At 40.5% G+C, this 24,735-nt stretch overlaps 1 protein-coding gene across 23 annotated transcripts in view; it reads right to left on the reverse strand.

The window, feature by feature from the left end:
• rbm47 (RNA binding motif protein 47) overlaps positions 1-24,735 on the reverse strand; it is a 44,428-nt gene that overhangs the window by 6,485 nt on the left and 13,208 nt on the right. For 5 of the 23 annotated variants that reach the window (XM_058046207.1, XM_058046228.1, XM_058046239.1 and 2 more), the window contains 6 exons: positions 23,495-23,609; positions 22,794-22,933; positions 2,062-2,911; positions 1,636-1,963; positions 1,375-1,398; positions 825-1,034 (listed from right to left, as the gene is read on the reverse strand). In XM_058046207.1, coding sequence (XP_057902190.1) covers positions 825-1,034; positions 1,375-1,398; positions 1,636-1,963; positions 2,062-2,880 — 1,381 coding nt within the window. In that variant the 5' untranslated portion in view covers positions 2,881-2,911; positions 22,794-22,933; positions 23,495-23,609. Of the gene's footprint in view, positions 1-824; positions 1,035-1,374; positions 1,399-1,635; positions 1,964-2,061; positions 2,912-3,079; positions 3,135-3,517; positions 3,980-5,377; positions 6,217-10,346; positions 10,460-12,335; positions 12,822-22,408; positions 22,747-22,793; positions 22,934-23,494; positions 23,610-23,822; positions 23,842-24,735 lie in introns of those variants that run through there. The other 18 variants (XM_058046274.1, XM_058046283.1, XM_058046265.1 and 15 more) reach the window with 18 other exon arrangements.

Here is a 24,735-nt window from a genome sequence, read left to right on the forward strand (position 1 = left end):
GCATCAATGCTAAAATGGGACTAAAACAAGTTGTTTTTGTTTAAAAGACTGAAACTAAAACTAAAATGGCTGCCACAAACAACACTGGCTATGCTAAGATTGCCGGTATGTTAGCATCAATGCTAAAATGGGACGAAAACAAGTCTTTGTTTAAAAGACTGAAACTAAAACTAAAATGGCTGCCACAAACAACACTGGCTATGCTAAGATTGCCGGTATGTTAGCATCAATGCTAAAATGGGACTAAAACAAGTCGTTTTTGTTTGAAAGACTGAAACTAAAAACTAAAATGGCTGCCACAAACAACACTGGCTATGCTAAGAATGCCGGTATGTTAGCATCAATGCTAATCTCTTTGATGCTGTTAACAGTAAACAGTCACGTCTCTCCCGGTTTTGCAATTCAAATGAAAACTAAACCTAGGTCTAACTCCTGGTTATGGCATCCATAATCTTATCGGGTTGTAAGTCTGAACATGAAATGTTGACATGCAAAACGAAGACAGGTTAATCATAAATAGTAGTTACTGTCTGGTCATGCTAGAAAGGATGGATTCTTGGACGTGTTTTGCGCGTGTCCATTCAGTAACAACTATTAGATTAAGACAAAAGGTGATTCAAACCCCACAGACAAGCGAAATGAAAGCGACTGTTCTCACAGAAACACATAAAATGACCAAATAATGAAGCCTCATGAATTGATTGATATATTTTTGGTATTTTCTGTGAGAGGAGCGCAGGAAGAGATGGACGTAAAAAAAAAGTTTTTTAGTAAAGGCTTTTGAGATGGGTGAGGGTAGGGATGGCTACGTCTATCTCACTGACTTGTGCCTGCTTTGATGGCAACTGGGTTGACGGAGGCAGCCAGCTCCAGACTGGGCATCAGTTCATAAGGCTTTTCGGGCTGCTTGGTCTTACCCTCGTGGTAGCGGCTGTAGATGCCACGACCGGCAGAGTAACCCCCCAGGTACGACCCCCGGGGACCAGGGGTGCGGTTACCTGTGGTGGCGCGACCACGCCCTCGCACAGTACCTGCTTAAATACAACGGGTAATAGGATTACAGGAGGGTAATGCGTTGCGACGTTCTATTGACATTTGTATAGCGATAGTAATGTTAATGTATGGTTTCATTTTGAACATGCATACAAGGTTACATTAGTGTACATCACATGTTTACGGTGATGCAAAAGGGCCATTTTGGGGATTCCTAAATTCTATTTAAGCTCTGTAATAGTGTGTATATTCCATCCTTTTACGGTGAGGTGACAGCGTAGCAGGAAAGGGATGGTGTTAGAAAACGTATAGTTTGTCATATAGCAAGAAGGCTCATTTTTCATTAAAAGAATGAGTAGGAATGAGGATGTGAGCGATTACCATTGTTCTGTATCATTGACGAGCCTTTGGAGAGAAAACCAAAACACAATGATTGTCGATTTTCCTGCTTCCACCATATTGAATCAATCATCAAAAGTTAATGGGATTAGCATTTATGAGGTCATCACCCTGTCACCTTTATCTAGATTGAGATAAATTTTCCTTTAAATGTAGTCACAGTTCATTGTCATCATTGTGATTATGTCCTTTTTTTATCAATCCCGCCATTTCTAACCCTGTGATAAAAGGAAGAGGTCTAACCTTTCACGAAGTAGTCCCTGTTGGGTCCAATGAGGGTGTTGTAGGGATAGCCGTAGTAGGCCAACGTGTAAGGGTCACACTGGTAGATGTAACTCTGCTGTGTGGCTTCTGGAGCAGCCGAAGCGCCCTTTGAGGCCTTCTGGCGAGAGTACTGCTCTTTGTCGACCGGTTTGGCGAGTGTGACCTCGATGCAGGAACCCTCTACTTCTGTTCCGTTGAGTTGGTCCATGGCTAGGACGGCATCGTCCCGGAAGGTGAAGTGAACAAAAGCGTAGTCACGGATTTTCTTCACTCGTTCTACGCAACCTGGGTTCCACTGGCTAAACACCTAGTTGACAAGAGACATGCGGGCGTTGTTATCCACAAAAGCCATGTGGTTAAATTTTTCGATGTTATGTCATTATTCTTAATAACAAGTAACCCCACCTGTTTGATCGTTTCCTCACTGGTTTCCATCATAAGATTTCTGACGTAAAGGATCTTCACTGTCTCCATAACATCTTCATCCACATCAATTTCTGGCTCCGCCCAGTCCACTGCAATCTGATGGCCCCATAGCTGAATGCGCCCGGGCATCAGTTTCCTACGCGCCATGGCGGCAGCACGGTGCGACTCATACTCTACAAAGGCAAAGCCACGGTTCTTCATCTTGTCGGCGGCGCTGGCATAAACAATAACATCTAGCACGCCTTCCGTCACCTTGGACACCTCCTCTAGGATCTCCTCACGCTTTTTAGTCTTGGGGATACCGCCAATGAAAAGACGGCAGTTGTCCACAGAGGAGCAGACGCCCAGGAGCCGTCCGGGCCGTATTTCGTAGTTGTTGAGCTCTCGCACGGCCCGTTTGGCCTCATGTTTCTCAGTATACATCACAAATGCGTAGCCTCGGTTCTTCCCGTCAAAGTCCATCATGAGGCGCATCTCGTAGATGCGTCCCACAGACTCGAAGACCGGGACAAGCTCATTCTCATAAACATCTCTTGGGATCTTGCCCACAAAAATCTCACACCCTCTCTGTGGAGATGCGCCGTTCCAACCTGGTGGCGGTCCGTATTTACGTTGGCCGTTTTCTTGGACCATACTGTAACCAGTGCGCTCCATCAAGGCCACCAGTGCAGCCTCATTGGGGGTCCCTGCAACACCCTCAGGAATGGGGATCGGTGCAAGAAGAGAGGGTTTGGAGGCTTTGGAGGGGGCGGTATTGTTGCTCATGGCTGAAGAGGAAGCAGGGTCTTCGGCTGTCATTCTGACAAAACCATCCAATCAGATCTGTGGCCTAAAAAAAAACACAAATTTTTTTTATTATTGTCATATACTGAACTATTCTGTATGAACCTCCTGCATAAAACACAATACGATTAGCAATGTAGCATGCAAGATGACACAAATAGGTTAACAAAGAGGCTCTATATGACTATGATCCATAAATCCTCATGCTGCCTACCGCTATCAGGAGCTTTTACAGTCCTGTTTTGTCCCTCCAAACCGACCTTTCACTCCTATCAAAGAGATTGGGAGAGTCATAAACCCTTACAACTTTTTAGTTCAAAGATCATTTTGGTCACGTGTTCATAGCCCTTTGAAGCTGTCCAGCATTCTCTGGTTGGGAGTACTTCCTGCTTCCCAGCATGCTTTGCTGCATTGATATTACCTCTTTAATATTTGTTATGGAAGTTGTAGTATATGTAGTTGCTCTTGATGACCTGTTGGTGATGTCAACTTATCTAAATTCTGTCCTAATTTTTTCCCAAATAAAAAGTAAAGTCCTTTTAAGCAGAAGAATCCATAATATGGAGTCTTGGCTCAGTGAAGCAAACATAGGCTGTTGTTCATACACCTGCTCAGTATGAGTACACAAATGTGTGTGTGTGTGTATATTTACCTTAATAAGGCCATTCCGCCATAAAAAGAACAAGGAACAATCAGCCTCCCCCTAAGCGTAAACCTCTTATTTCTGAAAAACACTGGCGGCTTTCAGAAAACTCCACAGTGCTAAATCCATAATCACACAACCAATCATCTCTTGACTCTTTTGTATGTCATTTAAGATTGTTTGGGACCTTTGATGGCAAAAGTGACGCAGGCAACAGAGGTACAACTCCACAAAGCAGGCAACCATGGTAACGCTTTCTTTCATTTGACCTGACCCAATAGACCATAATACCTACCAACACAACACACACAAACACCTGTTCACTAGTTATCGCACCCTGGCTATGAATTACCAGCAAACTATGTTGGAAATGATGCAAATATCAAAAGTAATAACAGAGAAATACAAGGGGTAGAGGGCAGAAATTAAAGAACTTCTGGTTTATGATAAATGTGGCATCAAAACAGGCATTTATAATTTCTGTTAGAAACAAATTTTGGCAATTCTGTCTAAGTTTATGTTGGAAATGATGCAAATATCAAAAGTAATAACATAGAAATACAAAGGGTAGGGGGCAGAAATTAAAGAACCACTGGTTTATGATAAATGTTGCATCAAAACAGGTATTTATAATTTCTGTTGGGAACAAATGTGTCTAATTTTGCCAATTCTGTCTAAGTTTATGTTGGAAATGATGCAAATATCAAAAGTAATAACAGAGAAATACAAGTGGTTGAGGGCAGAAATTAAAGAACTATGAATTATGATAAATGTGGCATCAAAACAGGCATTTATAATTTCTGTTAGGAACAAATGTGTCTATAATTTTGCCAATTCTGTCAAAGTTAAGAAACATAAATGACAATTTAATGCGCAAATGGGCTGAAATTGACATCAGTTTGTCAACACAACAGACACAAAGTATTCAAGACTGTTTCCACAGTTCAACCAATGTGTTTGCGGTATATTGTTACGCTGTATGGGTAAGAGCGTCAAATCACTATCAGCACAAACACCCGAATATAAATGTAACTAGAATAAACAGCAGGAAACAAAAAAGGGATAACCACCTCTCAGAGGGTGTCGACCTTTGACATATAGGTCTAATTCAATCATGACCGTGTGTGTGAGCAACGGGCAGATGATTAACCAACTGACACAATTTGTAGCTCTTGCTTTGAAACAAGTGCAAAGAATTCAAACGGCAGAGTGAGCACACACACACACACACACACGCACACACACACACCAGTAGTTTCTCCTAAGAGAGTCATTTAAATGGCTCAAGGAAAGTGCTCACCTGGTTAAAGGTTACAAATGAAGCAAACTGGTTAATTTTGCCGGGTTAAAGAGTCACAGCTAAGTTTATAATACACCTGATTTCCTGTGTATTAACAACGTGTTATAGGGGACTTGATTGTTTTATAAGCAGACACAAGGCTTTTACAAGTATTGTCCCAACTCAAGTCATAAACATGAATGACACTCTACACAAGGGTTGACAGTGATAGCGAGATAGATAATTGATCAGTATGATTATGATAGCCGAGCACAAAACTGCCTTAAACACGGTACAAATCATGTCAAGTTTGTATGCCTACAGTTAAAAAAACAATGCATTATTTTTTCCAGAGTATTACAGTAACCCCCCTAAGTCGCCATGTGTATGCACAAACACGTGTAAGGGAAGAGGTGACTCATTCTTACAACAGTATCATCACTAAAAGGTTCACAAACACAACATTTAACCAATGCTATAAAAGATTCTCTTCCTGGGTCAAGTAAATGAAAACTCAAGCAAGCGTGAAGGATGGATGGATGGACGGAAAGAGGAAGGAAGGAAGGAAGGAAGTAAGGAAGGATAGCTACCAATGTTGCTCGAGAACTGGTCCACCTCCATGAGAGACAGGTACAGCGGGGCACTGAGCAAACACAGGTCGTCCACTCCAAAGCACGAGAGCCGATGAAGGTGGAGCTTCAACAGGTACAAGTGTGTATGTGAGAAGGGGGGAGAGAGGGGAGGTGGCTGATGGGAAATGTAGTTCAAACTAAAAGGAAACTGATTTCTGTCCTGTCTGCACAAGATGTCAGCGTCTTCGGGCATGCATGTTTTTTTTTTTTTTTTCCTTTTCCCCAGCTTAACTTAAGCAAACACCGCACACCTTCCTGGGCAGCTAAGAGAGCAGATATGAGCGAGAGAGGGGGGGACACATGAGAGGACTTGCTCTTGTAGTTTCTGTCTAAAAACCGTACAAGAGGGAGTGAAGGACAAAGAGCAAGATGGGGTGAAATCAAGAGTGAGATTAAAGTCACAGTGTGTGGTCAAAAGTGTTGCTGTTGAAACTGGCTCCACTCCTTAACGACCGTGAAAACAACCGATAAGGAAGTCTAAACAGCATCAAGAGCAAAGAGGAAAAGATGGGATTCTTTTCATTGCCTTAAGTTATGAACAACACTACCAGTGGTTTTTTTATCTGTGGAAAAGGGGGTCAATGGACGTCATAAATGAACTGAGACATTAGTTAAAGCCACTGAGAAGCCAGACATGCATGAAGTGTTCTGGAGGGGGGGTAGAATAAGCAGAACCATCAATGTTTAACTGGTTAAACCCTTTGGAAAAAAAACATTTACCACACGAAGACCCAAAGACAGCTGGGATAGGCTCCAGCATATTCGCGACCCTAGTGGGGATAAGCGGAAGAAGATGGATAGAAGATGGATGGATGGGTGAATTCATTTTACAAATATTACAAATAAACAGCAAGCATCAGCCTTTTGTTGCTATTCATTTTGACTTAGAATAAGTTTAAAATATTAAGTTAATATTGCATTTTCTATTTTCATGACTGTTATTAGAATAAGCTTAAAATATTAAAAGTTAATATTGCATTTGCTATTTTCATGACTGTTTTTTCATGTTTTTTTTAATGAATGCTGTTCAAACATACAATGAAATACAAACATTTTGACTTAGAATAAGCTTAAAAATATAACATACAATGAAATACAAACATTTTGACTTAGAATAAGCTTAAAAATATTAAGTTAATATTGCATTTGCTATTTTCACGACTGTTTATTAGAATAAGACTAAAAATATTAAAAGTTAATATTGCATTTGCTATTTTCATGACTGTTTTTTATTAGAATAAGTTTAAAAATATTAAAAGTTAATATTGCATTTGCTCTTTTCATGTTTTTAATCGATTTTTTTAATGAATGCTGTACAAACATACAGTGAAATACAAATTTCAGACGCATTTTGGCTATATTAAAGAGTAGAACAGGTTGAGCTAAGTTGTCACTATTGTTTCTCTATGAAGGCCAGGGACACAAAAACAGACGAATGCACACACACACACACACACACACACACACACACACACATGCTCAAGAATCTGCCCAACAGACAAAAAAGCAGGAATAAAGTCAGCAATAAAAGACGGCTGGTAATCAGTATCTTGGCTTGTGAGCCAATGTGGTTCTGCAAGTCATCCATAAAAGTAAATAAGTAGCGTGTCACAAGTGAAGAGGTCGTGCAGAGCGACATGACCTGTAGGAGTGCTGTGTTTAGGCTCACTCTGGACTTTCCAGGAAGCACTTCCTCTCGGTCATGTGCAGACACTGACAAACAGCTTTAACACTTAACCAAAAAAGATAACTTCCTGTTTTGATTTTCCAACAGCTGACAAACCAATCTTCTTGAGAACAGAGAGCATGGATTTATTAGTGAGACGTGATAAGCTGCAGACCAAGGCACAAGGAGAGACATTTAGTGTCTTTCTGCTAATCTAAGTCAGCAAGTGAAACAGTGAAGTTGAAGGAGAAGTGAGAACTGTGGCTGACCCACTCAGAACACAAGATGTCCACACACAGCAGTGGTTTGAACTATCACGCTGTGTCTACATGGACCAAACTGGAGGTTCACTGCTTCTTTATAAAATTGAGGAAAAAACAACGTTTTCCATTATGCACTGTGCCTGAGCAACACATTATTTGGGGCACTGCAATGACGTCAGCCTCCCTCTAGGTTCTGGGCTCTTCTGGCTCGCTGTGGTGGATACACATTTTTCGGCTCATTTTGGTTGGCTAGCCACTCCTGGGAAGGTTCACCAGGAGTTAAATATGTTAAATAAATGTATCTATATTAATATAATTTTTGCACAAAATTATAAATTTTAGATATTTTGTGTCCATCAAAATCCTACATTATTATTATATTATGGTGTCTTCAGTCACCATTATTCCTCCAGCTCACTCGAATTCAAAAAGTAACAGCGTGAGCAGAACTGCAACGATGCATGACGATAAGGAGCAGACTACCAGTTGGAGAAGAACGAGACAAATGGCCAGAGCAATGAGAGGGGCTAAATGTTCCCTCTCGTGGCGATCTCTTGAGCACCCTTCGAGTTAGAAAGCCCTTCAAATTGAAACTGGCCTGAAGAATGTCATGTTCGATGGTGTGTGTCTGTGTGTGTTTGACTGGGGCATGCTTCACCACGGAGGTATGATTACGGTTCATTTACCTTAAGAGACCCCAGTACCTTTAGGAACCTTCATATTAGTGTACTCATATGATCAAAATTATCCATCTTGTGTTTCATTTAACCATTGGGTGAGAGGCGGGGTACACCCTGGACTGGTCGCCAGCCAATCACAGGGCACATATAGACAAACAACCATTCACACTCACATTCATACCTATGGACAATACCTATGGACCTATGGAGTCGCCAATTAACCTAGCATGTTTTTGGAATGTGGGAGGAAACCGGAGTACCCGGAGAAAACCCATTCATGCACGGGGAGAACATGCAAACTCCACACAGAGATGGCCAAGGGTGGAATTGAACCCTGGTCTCCTAGCTGTGAGGTCTGCGTGCTAACCACTCGAGCGCCGTGCCGCCAAGACATGTAAATAACAGTCCCGCAATGTTGTGTAATTGTCAATAAAAAATATAAACACAGCAGCACAGGCAATACAGTACGGGTGCATGTTTTGTTACGTTTTTACCCTTTGAAATTGAACAGTGGTCTCCTAGCTGTGAGGTCTGAGTGCAAACCACTCGTCCACCGTGCAGCCGTATTTTTTTTAAATATATTGTCCCGCAATAATGTATTGCCAAAATAGTTTAAAAGGTTAAAAGTGCTTTTAGTAAACCCTGCCATGGAACACGCCATTCTGTATGTAGTATGTAGCTATAATGCTAATGAGCTGTGTTTCTCCTTGTGTCAAACACCATTTTGTCACGTGACAGCTTTTAGTTTTCCTCTTTTCCTCTGTTCCTGTGTCTACGCCCTTATTTTGTCACTATTTCCTTTGTTCCCCTTCTAGCTTAGTTTCTTTTTTGTGCCTTAGTTCCTGGTTTATGCTCTTATTTTGGTACCCACTTCCTGTCTTGCCTTGTTTCCGTTTTCCTGCTTTTGTATCTTCCATTTTCACCCAGTCTATTTAGTTCAGGCGTGTGCTCTTTCCATTGGACATGCAAGTGAGTTCTGCTGCATAGCATCCTCATTAAATATATTTTTACTTGCATTTGGGTCCTCATCTCTGCATCCTGGGGTCACTACACTACACTACCATGCCAAAATGTGACACATTTGTCTTTTTGCATATATACTGTAATGTCCAATATACAATGTAAAATGTAACATTAAAGAGTGTGAGAGGTAGCTACTTGATCTACAGTGTCACATTTTAACAGCAATATCAAGAGCTTAGCCTATTCACTGAAGAAAAAACTAAATGATAAATGTCCCGTTCCCGTGGCTGTAGCTGACTTAGTCGGGAGAGCTCCTGGTTTTATTTTAAGATGTGTAGCAAAGCCACCTTTTATAATGCCATCCTCCATGAAGTGGTGTGCGTATACATAAAGCGAGTTCATGTAGCGAGTGACGGGTCAGGGGGTATCATTTTGTTTTCTGATGCCATGACAACACAATAACTTCAAAAGCGACCGTCAATATGCACTTCAGACGCATATTGTTAGAACATTTTTAAAAAGCGGCGCATTTAAATTCTTAAGAGAGGTCACAATCATCCTCCTACAAACACAAAACATAAGGAGCTTTGGCTTCTTGGCCCCAAACACATTCCTCAGTCTAATCAGCTTGGCTGTGCAAGGCTAGGACACAAACTTCTCAGACAAATATGACAGCTGATGGCGACAACGTCACACGCAGTGATGAAGAAACATTGATTTTTAACATGAAATTCCTCAATATTTGTGTCCACCAAAGTTACTCCTCCACCTTGGGAGTTCAAACATTGGCCCACCCGTTCAACAAACATGTAAAATGCCAACCGTAGCGAAACAAATGGATTCTACTCAACACAATGTGTTTCTTTTTTTAACTGACAGTAACAAAAGTGTGTTTTTTTGGCATGTTTGGCCTTGAATTAAAATTAAATCTGAAAGTTTCCCCGTCCAGCGTGGTACACACACACACATGTACACAACAAACAGCTCACATTAGAGGGGTAAAAGTCCACACATTTTATGATGAAGATCCCGGAAACCTATGGGTCATTGCCTTTTTTTTTTTTTTTTTTCCAACCCCCACCTTAAACACACATACATAGACTTACAATACAATCTCATGCTACTCTTCTGGTTCCACTGGTTTCATAAAGGACCTCCAGTGAAAACTGATTGTTTTAAGGGTCCCTACTGCATGTGATGATTAACAATCCAAATACAAAATGCAATGTATAATCAACAACAGGTTAACAAAAACACAAAATAATCCATGAATGTTCTCAATGTCAGTAGTTATTTGTCACTCATTGTGATCCCAGAGAATAATCTAAAGAAAAACAACTTAGGGGTGAAAGTACCTGTGGGCCACACCGAGAGGGCACAGACGTCAAAAGAGGTGAAGAAGATGCAGAGTTCTTGATAGATTGGTCGATAGATGCAGCCTACCTACTTGCCCTGCTTGTGGCACAGTCTGAGGAGGTGAGTAAAGGTGGTTTTGTGTTTACTCATTCTCAATGGGTCTAAATGGAGAGGTGGGGCCACTCAGTGCAGGTAAAACCCCCACCCCACACCGCCTCCCTACACATACACAAATCAGCACCACTGTGTTTTTTTAACCTTTCTCTCAGATGATAAGCAACAAGACAGAAGAAAGGGTGAGGTATAAAAGGACTCATGATGATGATGACAAGAAGCAATCAGGGTAAAGCTTGTCACAGTGGGTGTGTAATGTGTTTGCTCACATACATGTGCTTTTGTAAACATGTGTAAAAAGTTATTTCAATTTAAAACTTCGTCAAAACATCCTCTATTCATATGGAAATATACAAACACTGTAATATGCACATCACACCTCTAACTGGCTATGTTGTTGTTGCCATGAGAGCGCTAATAAACAAAACTTGCTGATAAAATTGATAATTTTTTGGACAATCTCGCAGACTTACAGTAGCACACCATCAAATATCTGATTTGTACTTAAAACTGTAAAATCCCAGTACTGGAGACAGTATGCTGTCTGTAAATGACATTTGTGGCGCTCCCTATGGGCTGTATTGAAAATGCTTTGGAAGACAGTCCCACCAATGTCTCTAAGCTTGATGGTGGTCATGTTTTTTTTAACCAAACCTGCTCGCATTTTGTACAGATAGGCTTGTAGGTCCCTTACAGGTGTGTACTAAATTTAGTGGTGATTCAGGTAAACACTCAAAAGTTACAGTAGGTGTTTTGCAAAGCACAGATTAGAAATGTCAAGACAATCCTCATTCATTCATTTTCTACCGTTTTTCCTCACGAGGGTCACGGCGGGTGCTGGAGCCTATCCCAGCTGTCTTCGGGCGAGAGGCGGGGTACACCCTGGACTGTTGGCCAGCCAATCACAGCCAATCACATATAGACAAACAACCATTCACACTCACATTCATACCTATGGACAATTTGGAGTCGCCAATTAACCTAGCATGTTTTTGGAATGTGGGAGGAAACCGGAGTACCCGGAGAAAACCCACGCATGCACGGGGAGAACATGCAAACTCCACACAGAGATAGCCGAGGGTGGGATTGAACCCCGGTCTCCGAGCTATGAGGTCTGCGCGCTAACCACTCGACCGCCGTGCCACCAAGACACGTAAATAACACGTAAATAACAGTACCGCAATGTTGTGTAATTGTCAATAAAAACATATAAACACAGCAGGAGAGGCAATACAGTAAGGATGTTTTTACCCTTTGGTGTGCAGTGGCTCATGAATACAAGAGTTAAGGCTACACTATGCTACAGTGTCATGTGGCCCGTTTTGGCCACACTGGCTCCAAATCCCCTGGCGGAGCTTAATATGCACCTAAAAAAAAATCTAACTTTGCCTTAACAGCAACGCGGGACCACCGTACTGTGACTTGCCGTATTTTTGGTTTGTTTTTTTAGTATACAGTAGTAGCCTTTCCTGTTTTTTCCATTCTGTTGAAGCACCATTTCTGAATCCTCCAAAATAAAACGATAAGCTAAGTAGCTGGTGAATGACAGTTAGGATAGTTTTGGCCGAGAACTGCAAGTCACACACTCAACCCCAAACGTAGAGCAACAGTACAACAGGATCAAGACACTATCAGAAGAGCCGGTGTAGTGACGACATTTTTGCTTACACAGTGAATAGTGAACTAATTAAAACTTGGGACACCAAACCCAATTTTATAAAATCAAATAACAATTCCAAACAAAATGCATTTAAATTAGCAAATGTAAAACAAAAAAATTACAAATAACAGACTAATGTGAAAAAGCTAACAGTACACGTATCATTCTTCTCCCACTATAACTCACTAAAAAAAACAGGTTTGTTTACACTTACCCACCGAGAATAGAATACTTTCACGTGTAGACTTAACCACCAAAGTCTCCCCTTCACTTTGATCGTAAGATCATCCAGGTGGACCTTGTAGATGTTCAGAAAAATGATATGTATTTTTCAAACAAAATAGTCCACTTTTAAGTGGATATCACAAGCGTATTATCCTCGATGTGTTCTATGTGCTGCTTGAGCAAGCAGTGACGTACTGTACATGCTATGCTATGATAAATGTCATATTAGTGTACAAAACATTGGGGCGGAGAGTTGACAATTACATGTTGATCTTGCTTTATTTCAAATCCATTCATGGTGTATAGGACATCCTGAAAAATCATTTTAGCTAAAATAATTATTGCAAGTAGAGTAATCCATCATTTATTGATGAATTGGTTAAAGGGCCGACCGTAATAAAGTAGGATTCCTTTTTAAATGTAATATTTTCATTGTTAGAGCATATTTTATGATGTTTTCGTGACTTTTTAAATTCTTTGATGGTGTATAGGACATCGTGAAAAATCATTTTAGCTAAAATAATTATTGCAAGTACAATAATCCATAATTTATTGATGAATTTTTTAAAGGGACGACCGTAATAAAGTAGGATTCCTTTTTAAATGTAATATTTTCATTGTTAGAGCATATTTTATGATGTTTTCGTGACTTTTTAAATTTTATCTGAGCGGTATAAAGTTTTTTTTAGGTTTTTACTTAGTAACCTGTAGTTGCTAGCTTATTAATCAATGGATTTTACTAGATTGACAAAGTTTTTATATGTCAAGTTCAACTTGAATGTCTGTGCAGCAGCAGTCTTGTCCCTAAATCCAGCATGTTTAATATGTGTCTTATTCACTGACCACAATGATTACTCATTTTGGGTATTCACTTTATAAGCTCTAACCTGTCTTTCTTGTTACTTATAACATGACTTTTGCCACACTCATAGTCACAAAGAAAAAACAGACTAAAGGAATTGTTAAAAGACATACCAGGAATGTGTGGAAGTGTAAACGATCACCTTAAACCATTCTTAAAGTGCACAGGCTTCATGCTGTTATCACATGGGGCTTCAATTACCATTGTACAAGTGACACATTAACCAATGGCTCTGTTAATGAAGAAAAGGCAATCACTGATTCTCCACTGCTTTTTGGTAGAGAGACACACGCACACACACACACACACACACACACACATAGATAGACAGTACAAAGTTTGCAGACGGACAAATCTGTCGTCAACAAGGTGCAATCAGTGAACGAAGGCCAAGCAAGCACAGCCATAAAGATGGCCATAGAGGTGGAGGAGACACAAACACACATCCCATCAACATGAGCTCATGTGTACGGACTCATACAAGGTGTCAAAGGCGTTGACAACCAGAGTTATTTTTAGAATGACGTGACAATAGGCAGTTTTTTTTTGTTGTTTTTCACATATTCAAAAAGGAGCAGCACCAGCAAGGAGAAGAACAAGTAGAGAGTAGAAGACTATAGTGAAGCAATCATTCACTTTAATTAAATTCTATAGTGGTGAAATTTGTACACATCAAATGCTCCACTTTCGATTGTTAAAATATTATGTAGCAGCCATTTATGCTGTTTTTGGGTTTAGATCACCTGGTATGTTTTTGGGAAATTGTGGAGTGCTATAAGTAGTTGGCCACTAGTGGCAGTATGCGGGTGTTGCGTACATAGGTGCTGAAGTGAGTGCATTGAATTAGGTTGACGGGAGGTCACAGTTTTTACCACTCACACGCACACTCATGCACACCACTGCACCACTTTCACACCCACCTTTTATTCAACCTACTATAAAATTTGCCACCTTGGATATTGAATTCTTTTTTTCATTCGCAAATAGTAAACAATATTAATTCCAAGGTGATCGTCTGTCTGGACATTGCATTATTGGAGTTTGTTATTACCTGGTTTCCTTGTACCCAGAAGTGACGAGAATGAGATGTGACTATTGCTACGTATTACTTAAAGCATACATATTATGTACATATTACTGCGAGAGACCTTGTCTGTGCAGCTGAACACGCCAACCATGTTCAAAGAAAGAGCTTTTCTGCCTTTGCAACTAGAGATCATAAAAGTCTGAATACCAACAGAAAATGACATTAAATCAAGGCTGTACAGGTGCTCCTAAATGAAAATAATAATAAAAAAAATAAAATAGGAGCGATGTGAAATTTCTTTAAAAACAAACAAAAAAAAAATTGCCCCACGGGCCTCACTTTCATGGATGACTCCATAATGACTTCGTAATTTACATATTCCGCAGGGATACAGTGATAACAAATGAGTGTGTCCATGATGTTTTCGTAGCACTATCAGCGACTGGCTTCCACAGCGGTGCACAAACAGCAGGCTTGGGGATGTGTGCTCCAGCCGCAAGCCTCCCATGACTGCTTGTTAATGAGTAAATGGAAAAATAATACTTTTTACTCATTTATACTCAATACTATTTTTTTTTTATACGTGTCGTGCAGGAATTCAGAGCAGAGTTAAAAGATGCATCAGAGAAAAAAATATATTTACTGCAACGCTCCAGTATCCATCTGATAACATAGCTCGTTGGCAAGTGCAGGATTGAAAAATGTACTCGCACGAGTGCCCCCTTTTAATTATTTCTAGGCTCATATGTGGTGAAATATTCACACAGTGAAATCATATTTTTTTAAAGGCTGTGTTGTTAAAATATTTCAGTTTAATGGTTGCTTCCAAAAAAATTCTTTTCACTTTCTTTTTTTTTGCATTTTAAAAGTCTACTTAAAAAATTCCTTAAATCCAATAATGCAAAATGTAGATATGTAGATAATGTAATATGCGAAATATTCAAAATGCAGAGAAAAATATTTTTTTGTATTGTTTGGTATTCATGCGGACATGTCCTAACTCAAAAACAAAAAAAGTACAGTATGTCAAAGTAAAAGCCTGATTACTGCACAGTGAAATAGAGAACAAAAATGCTGCTCATGCAAAAAAACCCTTTGGCAGCAAAACAACACTTCCCAAAAGAGAAATGTGTGTTCCGTTGTAACACTTCCTCATAGAAAGGTTTCACCTCACATCCTGAAAAAGCCAATCACAGAGCACCACTTATCATTCGCAAAGAGGACTCAGCACAATCACGGCACCTTTCTGCCCTCGCCAAAAGATCTAACATTCTTTCCTCCATCCTGATGAAAGTCAAATCACCTTTTGCCCAGAATCTGGTCAGCTGACACTGCAGTCATGTGGCTTGTCACTACCCAATAACAGAACAGGCACAATCATTGCCAAGGTCAAGGACAAGGAAGGATGAGAGAAAAAAAAAAAACAAGTTGAGCAAGCTAAATGACTCAGACAAAGCATGAAATAGCATACATACATATGACATTGAGCAGTAACCGCTGAAGCATCAACATAAGGACAGTCACTAAAGCGTCACGTGAAATTCTAAGATGGCCGCTATACAACAGGCTTTTTACGAACATAAATGTGAACTTGCAGCGTCATTGTTTGCACAACATACTTGAGGATGTTGTGCAACACGGAGACAACCTTTGAAGTGTGCAGTCTTTCTCCACATTTTCCGACTTTCTTGCTCACATGATTATTGATTTTAACTGACGTTTCAATCACACAAATGCAATTATGTCATTCTGTAGTATGTATTAGGTAGCCCTCACACGCGTCAATGATTGGCTGCAACATAGTGTCACAGTTAACGACAAAACATGTGAGCTTCCCTTTTACAGTTCAATCATGTGAAGCTTTGTCTGCCTGAAATGTACATCAACTATTAATTACAATTTGGGGATTTTGCATGCTTTGAATGGGAAAAAGGTAGTGCCATCTGGTGGACATCCACTAATTTACAACTACAAATATAAGGCCAGTACGGTAATTAAAATTTAAATCTTGACTTAAAATATATATTCAGTCATTTTCAATGGGACAAATGTCACTTTTTTGTGATTTTAATTTAATCCCCGGGCTGCACGGCGGAAGAGTATTTAGAGCGCAGGCCTCACAGCTAGGAGACTCGAGTTCAATTCCACTCTCGGCCACTTCTGTGTGGAATTTGCATGTTTTCTCTGGGGACTCCGGTTTCCTCCCACATTCCAAAAACATGCTAGGTTAATTGATGATTCCAAATTGTCCATAGGTATGAATGTGAGTGTGAATGGTTGTTTGTCTATATGTGCCCTGTGATTGGCTGGCGACCAGTCCAGGGTGTACCCCGCCTCTTGCCCGAAGACAGCTGGGATAGGCTCCAGCACCCCCGCGGTAGAAAATGAATGAATGAATTTAACCAATATTTGAAACCAAAACTGAAAGGATCTTTTGTGTGTTACACCTAAAATCTCTTATGTTTTATTTGAGAGAATAATTGTTCTGTTCTCTCTCTCTCTCTCACACACACACACACACGCACACACGCACACACAGTGACAAAGTGAGAAGAATGAATGAAAGCCGGTGGGATTGCAGAGACCAACTCTCGCTAACACCCTCTAAGTACAGATTCCTAAACACACAATAGCTAAGCTGCTGAGCGGTGTCACGAAATAGGGATTTCATGACAAGTAGGCAAAAGAGTGGCAAGCGTTACACCTGTTCTTCATCTCACATGAAGGATGGACTGAAACCATTCAATTTAAAAGAAAAGAGTAGATTGCAGCAATGGTGTGCAGTCAGGGCCAAAACACTATCAGAAGTACTGACCTACATTTTCAATTTAAATTATATTACTTTCATTAAATTGTATTTTGTATCTTTATCTGCACTTCTTTTAGTCCATGTATGTATATGTTCAATTTTGTTTTGGTCCAATCAGATTTCAGCTTCCATGCCTTACAACATAAATCTGCCCAGGGCCTTCAGAATCAAAAGTGCTGGCCCATTTCACTTTTACAACACTATTTGCAAAGAAGCTGCTTTGATGAAGCTCTGGCTGGGCTGTATCTGTGACATATTTCCTTTTAGGTAGCACGTAGCTTGGGTCTAAATGAGGAAGCAGTCAGCAGAAGTGTCTGAGGAAGTCCAGTGGTTCTCAACTGGTTTGGCTGCAGGACACAGCATCACCCCTTAATGACAATCTTTTAGTTTATATTTAAAAAGGACTGCTTGCAACAGAGCTGCACGGCGGACGAGTGGTTAGCGCGCAGGCCGCACAGCTAGGAGACCGGATTCCACTCTCGGCCATCTCTGTGTGGGGTTTGCATGTTCTCCCTGTGCATGGGTGGGTTTTTCTCTGGGGTTAATTGGCGACTCCAAATTGTCCATAGGTATGAATGTGAGTGTGAATGGTTGTTTGTCTATATGTGCCCTGTGATTGGCTGGCGACCAGTCCAGGGTGTACCCCGCCTCTCGACTGAAGATAGGAATGGATATACTCAGGTTGACATGTCTTTCATAGGTCACAGTGGTTTGTATGCATACATGAAGTAAATATTACAGGTTCTTAAAAGTATTTCAAATCAAAGGGAGCATGACAGAAAATATTTGCTGACGAAAAACAAATGCTCAAACTTGAACAGGCGTCATTAGTCACAAGTCTGTGACTGACTGCTGACAGATAGGATACTTAATTGAGATTCAGGCTTTATTGCTTCTTTTTCTATTGCATTAAAATGTAATGTTAGGAGAGCTTTTAGAGGTAAATGTCAACATTTTTTCCACTGAGGGCTGCAAGATGAAAAATCAAAGCATCAAAGAATATTTAAATTTAAAAAGCAAACCATGTAGATATGCTAAGATGTCATACTATATGTTTAAAGGGGAAAGAGCCTGCATATCAGCATTGTTTTATAGTTAACAAAGGGTATAATTATCAGTTGTATTACTCTTAATATTTCAGCTTTCACTGTTCTATTTTTTCATTTCTGGTTAAATTGTATTTTTAGAATATTATCGGCTGCAAATGTCCCCCCCGGGCCACACTTTAGAAACCCCTAATCTATTCCTTTCAAAGACCAAACTGAGCTGTTGAACAAGACAATCAAGTCTACATGACTGCTTCCAGCTTTAACTTTGCGTCACAGAGCACACCTCTGTTACCTAGCAACCTAAATGACCGTGGATAACAATCGTGAACCGTAACATAACTGAGCTATTCAAGACTATGCTGTAACCTGATACAGAAATATTGTCTCGGGAGTCATCCATACACACAAAAAAAAAAAACATCACAATGCATCACGGAGATCATGATAGTTTGGCTCGGAATGGATTTAAATGAATGTACTAAATGCTGCAATGAATGTTTGTTATTCACCAGGCTTATGGATGTACATTTGCATCACACTATAAGTCTTTTTAATTAGGTTAGTCTAAGCTAAAGTGATAAGGTCACATAGACAGTTATATCATAAGATGCAGCATGCGGTAGCTATACAATCACACACAAAGACACATTCCCACACCTGCTATTCATACAACTACCCCATTGTGTGTTGCAATAGGTATGCGGCAAAGAGAACGGTCAATTGAGTGCACCATCCATGTGTGTGTGTGTGTGTGTGCATGAGAAAGCAAGCTAATATGTCTTCTCTTCATCTCAAAAAAACAGCCCCTACACCATCAAAAGGAAGCAAGAGGAGAAGGAGGAGGAAGAAACATGCAGTGAAATGAAGCATGATAACAGAGTTAAGAGTTTGGAAGGGCGGGGGTGACCAGGAGGGTTCAGCTGTGTCACCACACAGGGGGGGTGGCCTGGGTTACACGGGGGTCAAAGGTGAGACGATGCAAGGCAGAGGGAACGTGGGGAGAGGGACTGTTGTTGCAGTCTTCACAATGGGTGGATGCCACCTGTTTACACACTCTACAAACTGCAGAGTTTGTGCAATAGCCCAGATTTTTCTACAAAATCATACAATCAGTGAAGCATGCATACAATGTTCAGAAAGTGACTGAATAAATTTAATTTTGTGCTTCAATAACTTTGCAGCTTTCTTTTTCATTTGTGTGATCCCAACAAAAATACCTTGTTTTTCATTTCATTTCATTTTCTACCGCTTTTCCCTCATGAGGGTCGCGGGGCGGTGCTGGAGCCTATCCCAGCTGTCTTCCGGCGAGAGGCGGGGTACACCCTGGACTGGTCGCCAGCCAATCACAGGGCACATATAGACAAACAACCATTCACACTCACATTCATACCTATGGACAATTTGGAGTGGCCAATTAACCTAGCATGTTTTTGCACGGGGAGAACATGCAAACTCCACACAGAGATGGCCGAGGGTGGAATTGAACCCTGGTCTCCTAGCTGTGCCGCACCTTGTTTTTCAGACACATAAAATTTGAACTTGAAAACCCACTCGGAATTGCAGGAGGTTGTTACGCAATATAACAGTCTGATTCACGGTGTCATCTTACAAACACTTAATTCACACACAGCACCTTAACACTTAAAGGTGTACCCGATAAATATACAAACATGCAGCAATACAAGTGTTTGAGCAAAGCATTTCATCGGAGGACGTGCAGCATAGAAAATGGATGAGTGGCACTGCAATGTTGCCGATGTCCATCAGAGGGAGTCAGAGGAGCCCAGAGCCCAAAGGGAGACAGATGTCATTGCAGTGCCTCAATTAATCAGTTGCTCAGATGTAATCCATTATGGGAAAATATTAAGAGCTGTTCTTTTCCAATTTCAACTCATATCGGCACATGTTTTCTTATTTCTCAGGTATACACTTTGAGTATTAAGTTGCTGTGTGATGAATTTATTGTTCTTTGTAAGATGACACAGTGAGTCAGACTGTTACACATACTGTAATGACGTCCTGCGATGTCCAGTGGGTTGACAAACCGATTAGGGTTAGGGTTAGGGTTGTCTTCTTCCAAAGCAAGAGGTACTGTTTCCTCACTGACCTGCAAGCGCCACAGTATTTAACCAATTAGTCGTACTTCTTAAGTAAAGGAGATGTCACATGATTAGAATTTAGCCATAAATTAGCTGCACCGATGTATAAGCCCCAGGGGTCAAAGATTAAGAAAAAAAGTAGAGGCTTAAACAGCGGAATTTATGGTTGTATAAAAATATCTTGTTAGTCCAAAATAAGTATTTTTGACCTTAATTTTTTATCAGTTTTTGGCATTGTTGTTTCACTTTTTGTCCTAATGACAGAAATAGACTTCCAACTGAGGAAATCTTAGTTGTGATGTTTATGGATTATACGTTGCATTGCGTTGCGTTTACAGTTAATAAAGGTTTAATAATGGCAACAGTTTGACCCTAAAACAAAATAATTCAATCCGTATTATTTTCTAGAGGCTTCTCTATAGGCTATGTCTTATAGCCTCAATGATCTGGTGTCCAGTGACTGGGATGTTAGAGGACCTCCAGAGGCAGGCAGAGGGGTTGGCGATAGAGGGAAAGAATGCCGCCATTGTGCTTTTCAGGTATGTGTGTGTGTGTGTGTGTGTTTGTCACAAACAGAGAGAGCGGAGCAGAGGTGAGATGAGATCTTCTTACAGCGATTTCATACACAAGAACACAATAGTACCAACAGGTTCCTTCCTCGCAGCCACACTTTACTGTGCGACTTCTTCTACACTCTTGGGTGGATTAGGCTTATAGCATTGGAACACACACACACACACACACGCACCAGACTTAGCTCCCATCATGAACATGAGACGGTCATGTGACAGTCATGTGACACATAGCAGCTATGCAGTTTCCCAGCACTTATGTGTTTGAATGATCAAGAGTCTTAAGAATATTGTATACATGTAAAGCTTTTCACATTTCTTTTAAAATGGACCACTCTTTTTTTCTCCTGAAATTTGGCAACTGCTGATACTACGCTTGTAAAAAAAAAAAGGCTAGATATGAATTCCTGTCTTGAATGACCATGTCCCTTTTGCAGTGGAGTAACACGATCCGGTTACAAAAAGGGGGTAAAAATATGCACCTCACATGCTTACCTTATTTTTAAAAAATTACTAATATATTTGCAAAACTGTCTAACACGAAGGCACATTTAGACTACTTCCTGCCATTCAAGGAGTGCAAATGTAAGCACGTTTATTTTCTGTTTTATCTGTCAAACTGTCTTCAGGTCTGACCAGTACTTCAACACGGCCGACACACCTCTCACACATGCACACCTTGAACTTGTGGAACTATTTACAGTATTCACAAGGAAGCTGGCCATCTTTTGGGATGGAGGATGCATACAGACACGCAAAAGAGGAGTGTAATGCACTTCTTCTTTGTATTCTTTTGTTTGTCAAGAACCAGAAATTCACAATGAGTATTTAGCTTAGCAACAGTTGAAACGACAATTGTGTTGGCTTACAACTTGTGCTTGGCTGATAGATTCAGGAAAGATATGCATTCTTGTGCTTTTAGCCGCTCAGTTGGCTCAGTAAAACACATAATAGAGATATCAGTATTTCTGCATTGGTGCACTTGATGCACAACTTTACTTCCGTTTGTGTAAATATCATCTGTATACAGTATATACAGTACAGTTAAGATGCATACACAGGCCAAATGTTGAGTTAAAGTGCATTTCCATTAGGTGAATGGTAAATATTTGGCTGGAAATTACACAAGAAAAGACCGGAAAAAGTTGTGTTAGAACTATGTGTTAACAATTTGCATCATTATAATTTTTTTTAACATTTTGACAAAGAATATTATTATTTTTAAGGGTTTTTTATGGTTGTCCAAAGTTGAACAACAAATCACACAAATATTAAATACTTTAACATAAAGCTGAGCTGTAGGCTGTTTATATACTAAACTGCTAGAATATGTTGATGGAAACTGGATTGATTTTAGAATCACAAATGTCAAAACTAAAAAAATGGATCTCACATTCTTCAAGGTTCCGCAGTGGAAAAAGTCTGGAAATTCCTGCTCTACAATGTGCAAGTGGTGGTGCAAATGAACAATAAAAATTCCAACAAATTTGGAATATTATTGGTTGTCATTAATATCTCAAACACCACTTCCGGTTCAACAAATGCATCAAAATTTGTCCAGAATATAAATCATTTTGATGTACTATGTGTACTAGAAAGTACTAGAAATGTCAAAATCTAGTAAAGTAAATTTCATTTTGTTACCTTGTACAGCCAATGTTCCTCTGAACCGCAGAAATATACAAAGCATGCAAGCATTGCGTTCACATACACTACATATGACCCAATCTGGTTTGTACATCAACACACAACACACTCAAGGCTAACCTGGCGCCTTGCTTAACCAGTTTTGGAAAAACATATCATCAAGATGACTAGACAAGACCACAATAAATCTCACACACACACACACACACACACACATGTCTGCACAAATAAACACAGTCCATAACCTTGTAGTCAAGGTTAGAGCAGTCATCTGGGTCAGTGTGATCATTGGACCAGCTGAAGAAAAGTTCTCCCCACTGTGTTTGTATCCAGGTGACAAAACAGACCCATCACAGCTTGTATATATTAAATAAAAACTAACCTGGAGAACGATGGGATGTTTGTGTAGTCACAAGTTATTGAAAACTTTTGCAGCAGCAATCCAGAGCGATGTCACTTTCTCATCCTCCCTTCCGTGTCTTCTCCGCCTCGGTGCTGTCCTTCAGGTTCTCTGTCAGCGTCCTGATTCAATGACAGGTCCAGGTCCCCACCCACCCACCAGGAGCACAATCAGATATGTTCTCTGACACCTCTCACAAACATAAAGTTACACACACTAACAAAAAAAAAAAAACAGTTTCTGTTCCCCTTTTGGTGTTTTTTTTTCTGATTCTGACTCAGATCTTCTGTTTGCCTCCGCTACGGTCACAAAAGCATTTGTAGACGCAACAGCAGGAGACAAGAACAGAGGTTTTGCGTTGTGGGGTGGCAAAAGGGGGGAGTCGCTACAGCCCGCAAGGTCTTCAAGCGGAGTAGAAAAGGGGAAGTGCAGAAGGTGCAGGGAGGGAGGGATGGAGGGATGGAGAAAAGGCTAGCGGTAATTAGTGAGTCTGTACCTGACTCTCACTGACATAAGCTGCACATTCCTTAGTACCGAGGAGTGGGGGGGAGTTGAAGAAAAAAATGGTGAGGGGGGGGAGTCCAACACACTTAATGAACCCATCAGAGAAACCATTCCTTCCCCACCACCACCACCACCACCACCACTACCACCACTCATAGAGAGGAGAAAATGTTCCTTACAGCACACCATTGTTGACACCAGAGTTCAGATGAAGGATGTCAGACACGCCGTCCTCTGTCCATCGCTCTTCTGCCTTTCTTGTTCTCAGTCTTCCTTTCTCTTTCCGTCTTGCACCTGTGTATGGTGTACACACTGGCTGTTTCAACAAAACTCACCAAACCAGAATGTGTGGTGCCCAAACCCCCCCACACAGCTCCCTCCCTCCCCTCTCTGCTATCACTCCGGATAGGAAATGCTATCCTTGTGTGTGTTCGTGTGTGTGTGCGTGTGCACTCTGACCAATCTTTGTCCTAGCGTGTGCCTGTGCGTATGCTAAACGGCAAAAACCTGAATTAAAGCTGCCAGAGCGACATTCCACAATAGGGCTGCACGCCTCGCTGGTGATCGCATCCACCACAATCGATGCTGAAATAGAGACAGGTGAGCTTCATCTCAAGAGGAGGTCACCATCACACGCTGCCTACGTGCTATAGAGTTCCCCACCTTCACGTAGATCCCTGCTGTAATGACAACTTGCAGTAATAACAATTCACGCTCTCAGATTACTCTCTGCCTGTTGTGATCCCATGGATGAAGATGATGGCTGCCGACAACTGTCAGGGATTCTTCAGAATTGGAACTGAAAGTAAAAAGTCTTGGGAACCAGGTTCTGATTATTTAATAATGATTATAGTGAATTATTATTGAATTACATTTAATAATCATTGATAATGTTATTTGGATGTTCCAACTTTGCGTGCTTTTCAGCTTTCAAAAAAAGGTGTAAAGAGGAAATCGAACATGGTGTCCCATTAAAGACAATGACAAACTATTTGCTTTGTCGTGTACAATCACCAAACAATAGTTTAATATGGTGTATTATTAGTACACGCATTCAGATTTTAGTCTTCTACACTGTTCAGTAGGTGTTACTATGTTACTATTATGTTCAAAGAAACATAGTGTCAGAGTTGAGCAACAGAACAACAGGTTTTTATTGCAGGTTTGAATGATCTCACAACCGGCACGATGACAATCTTAATAATAGCCATCATAATAATTACACAGGTTACTGCTGCAGTTGTAACCGATGCCAAGCTAAAACTGAACTCGATGTCACTTCCTGTCCTCCGCTCCTACAGAACACTTTTACCGCAAAACACTTGAACTTGTGTTCTATTTAGGTCTTGAATTGATTATTATAGCTACCATATTGGGTAATGCAAGTGTAAAGGTGACTATAGGGGTGTTAGTTCATGTC

Source organism: Doryrhamphus excisus, chromosome 1, assembly GCF_030265055.1.
Source record: "Doryrhamphus excisus isolate RoL2022-K1 chromosome 1, RoL_Dexc_1.0, whole genome shotgun sequence".
Classification (NCBI taxonomy): domain Eukaryota; kingdom Metazoa; phylum Chordata; class Actinopteri; order Syngnathiformes; family Syngnathidae; genus Doryrhamphus; species Doryrhamphus excisus.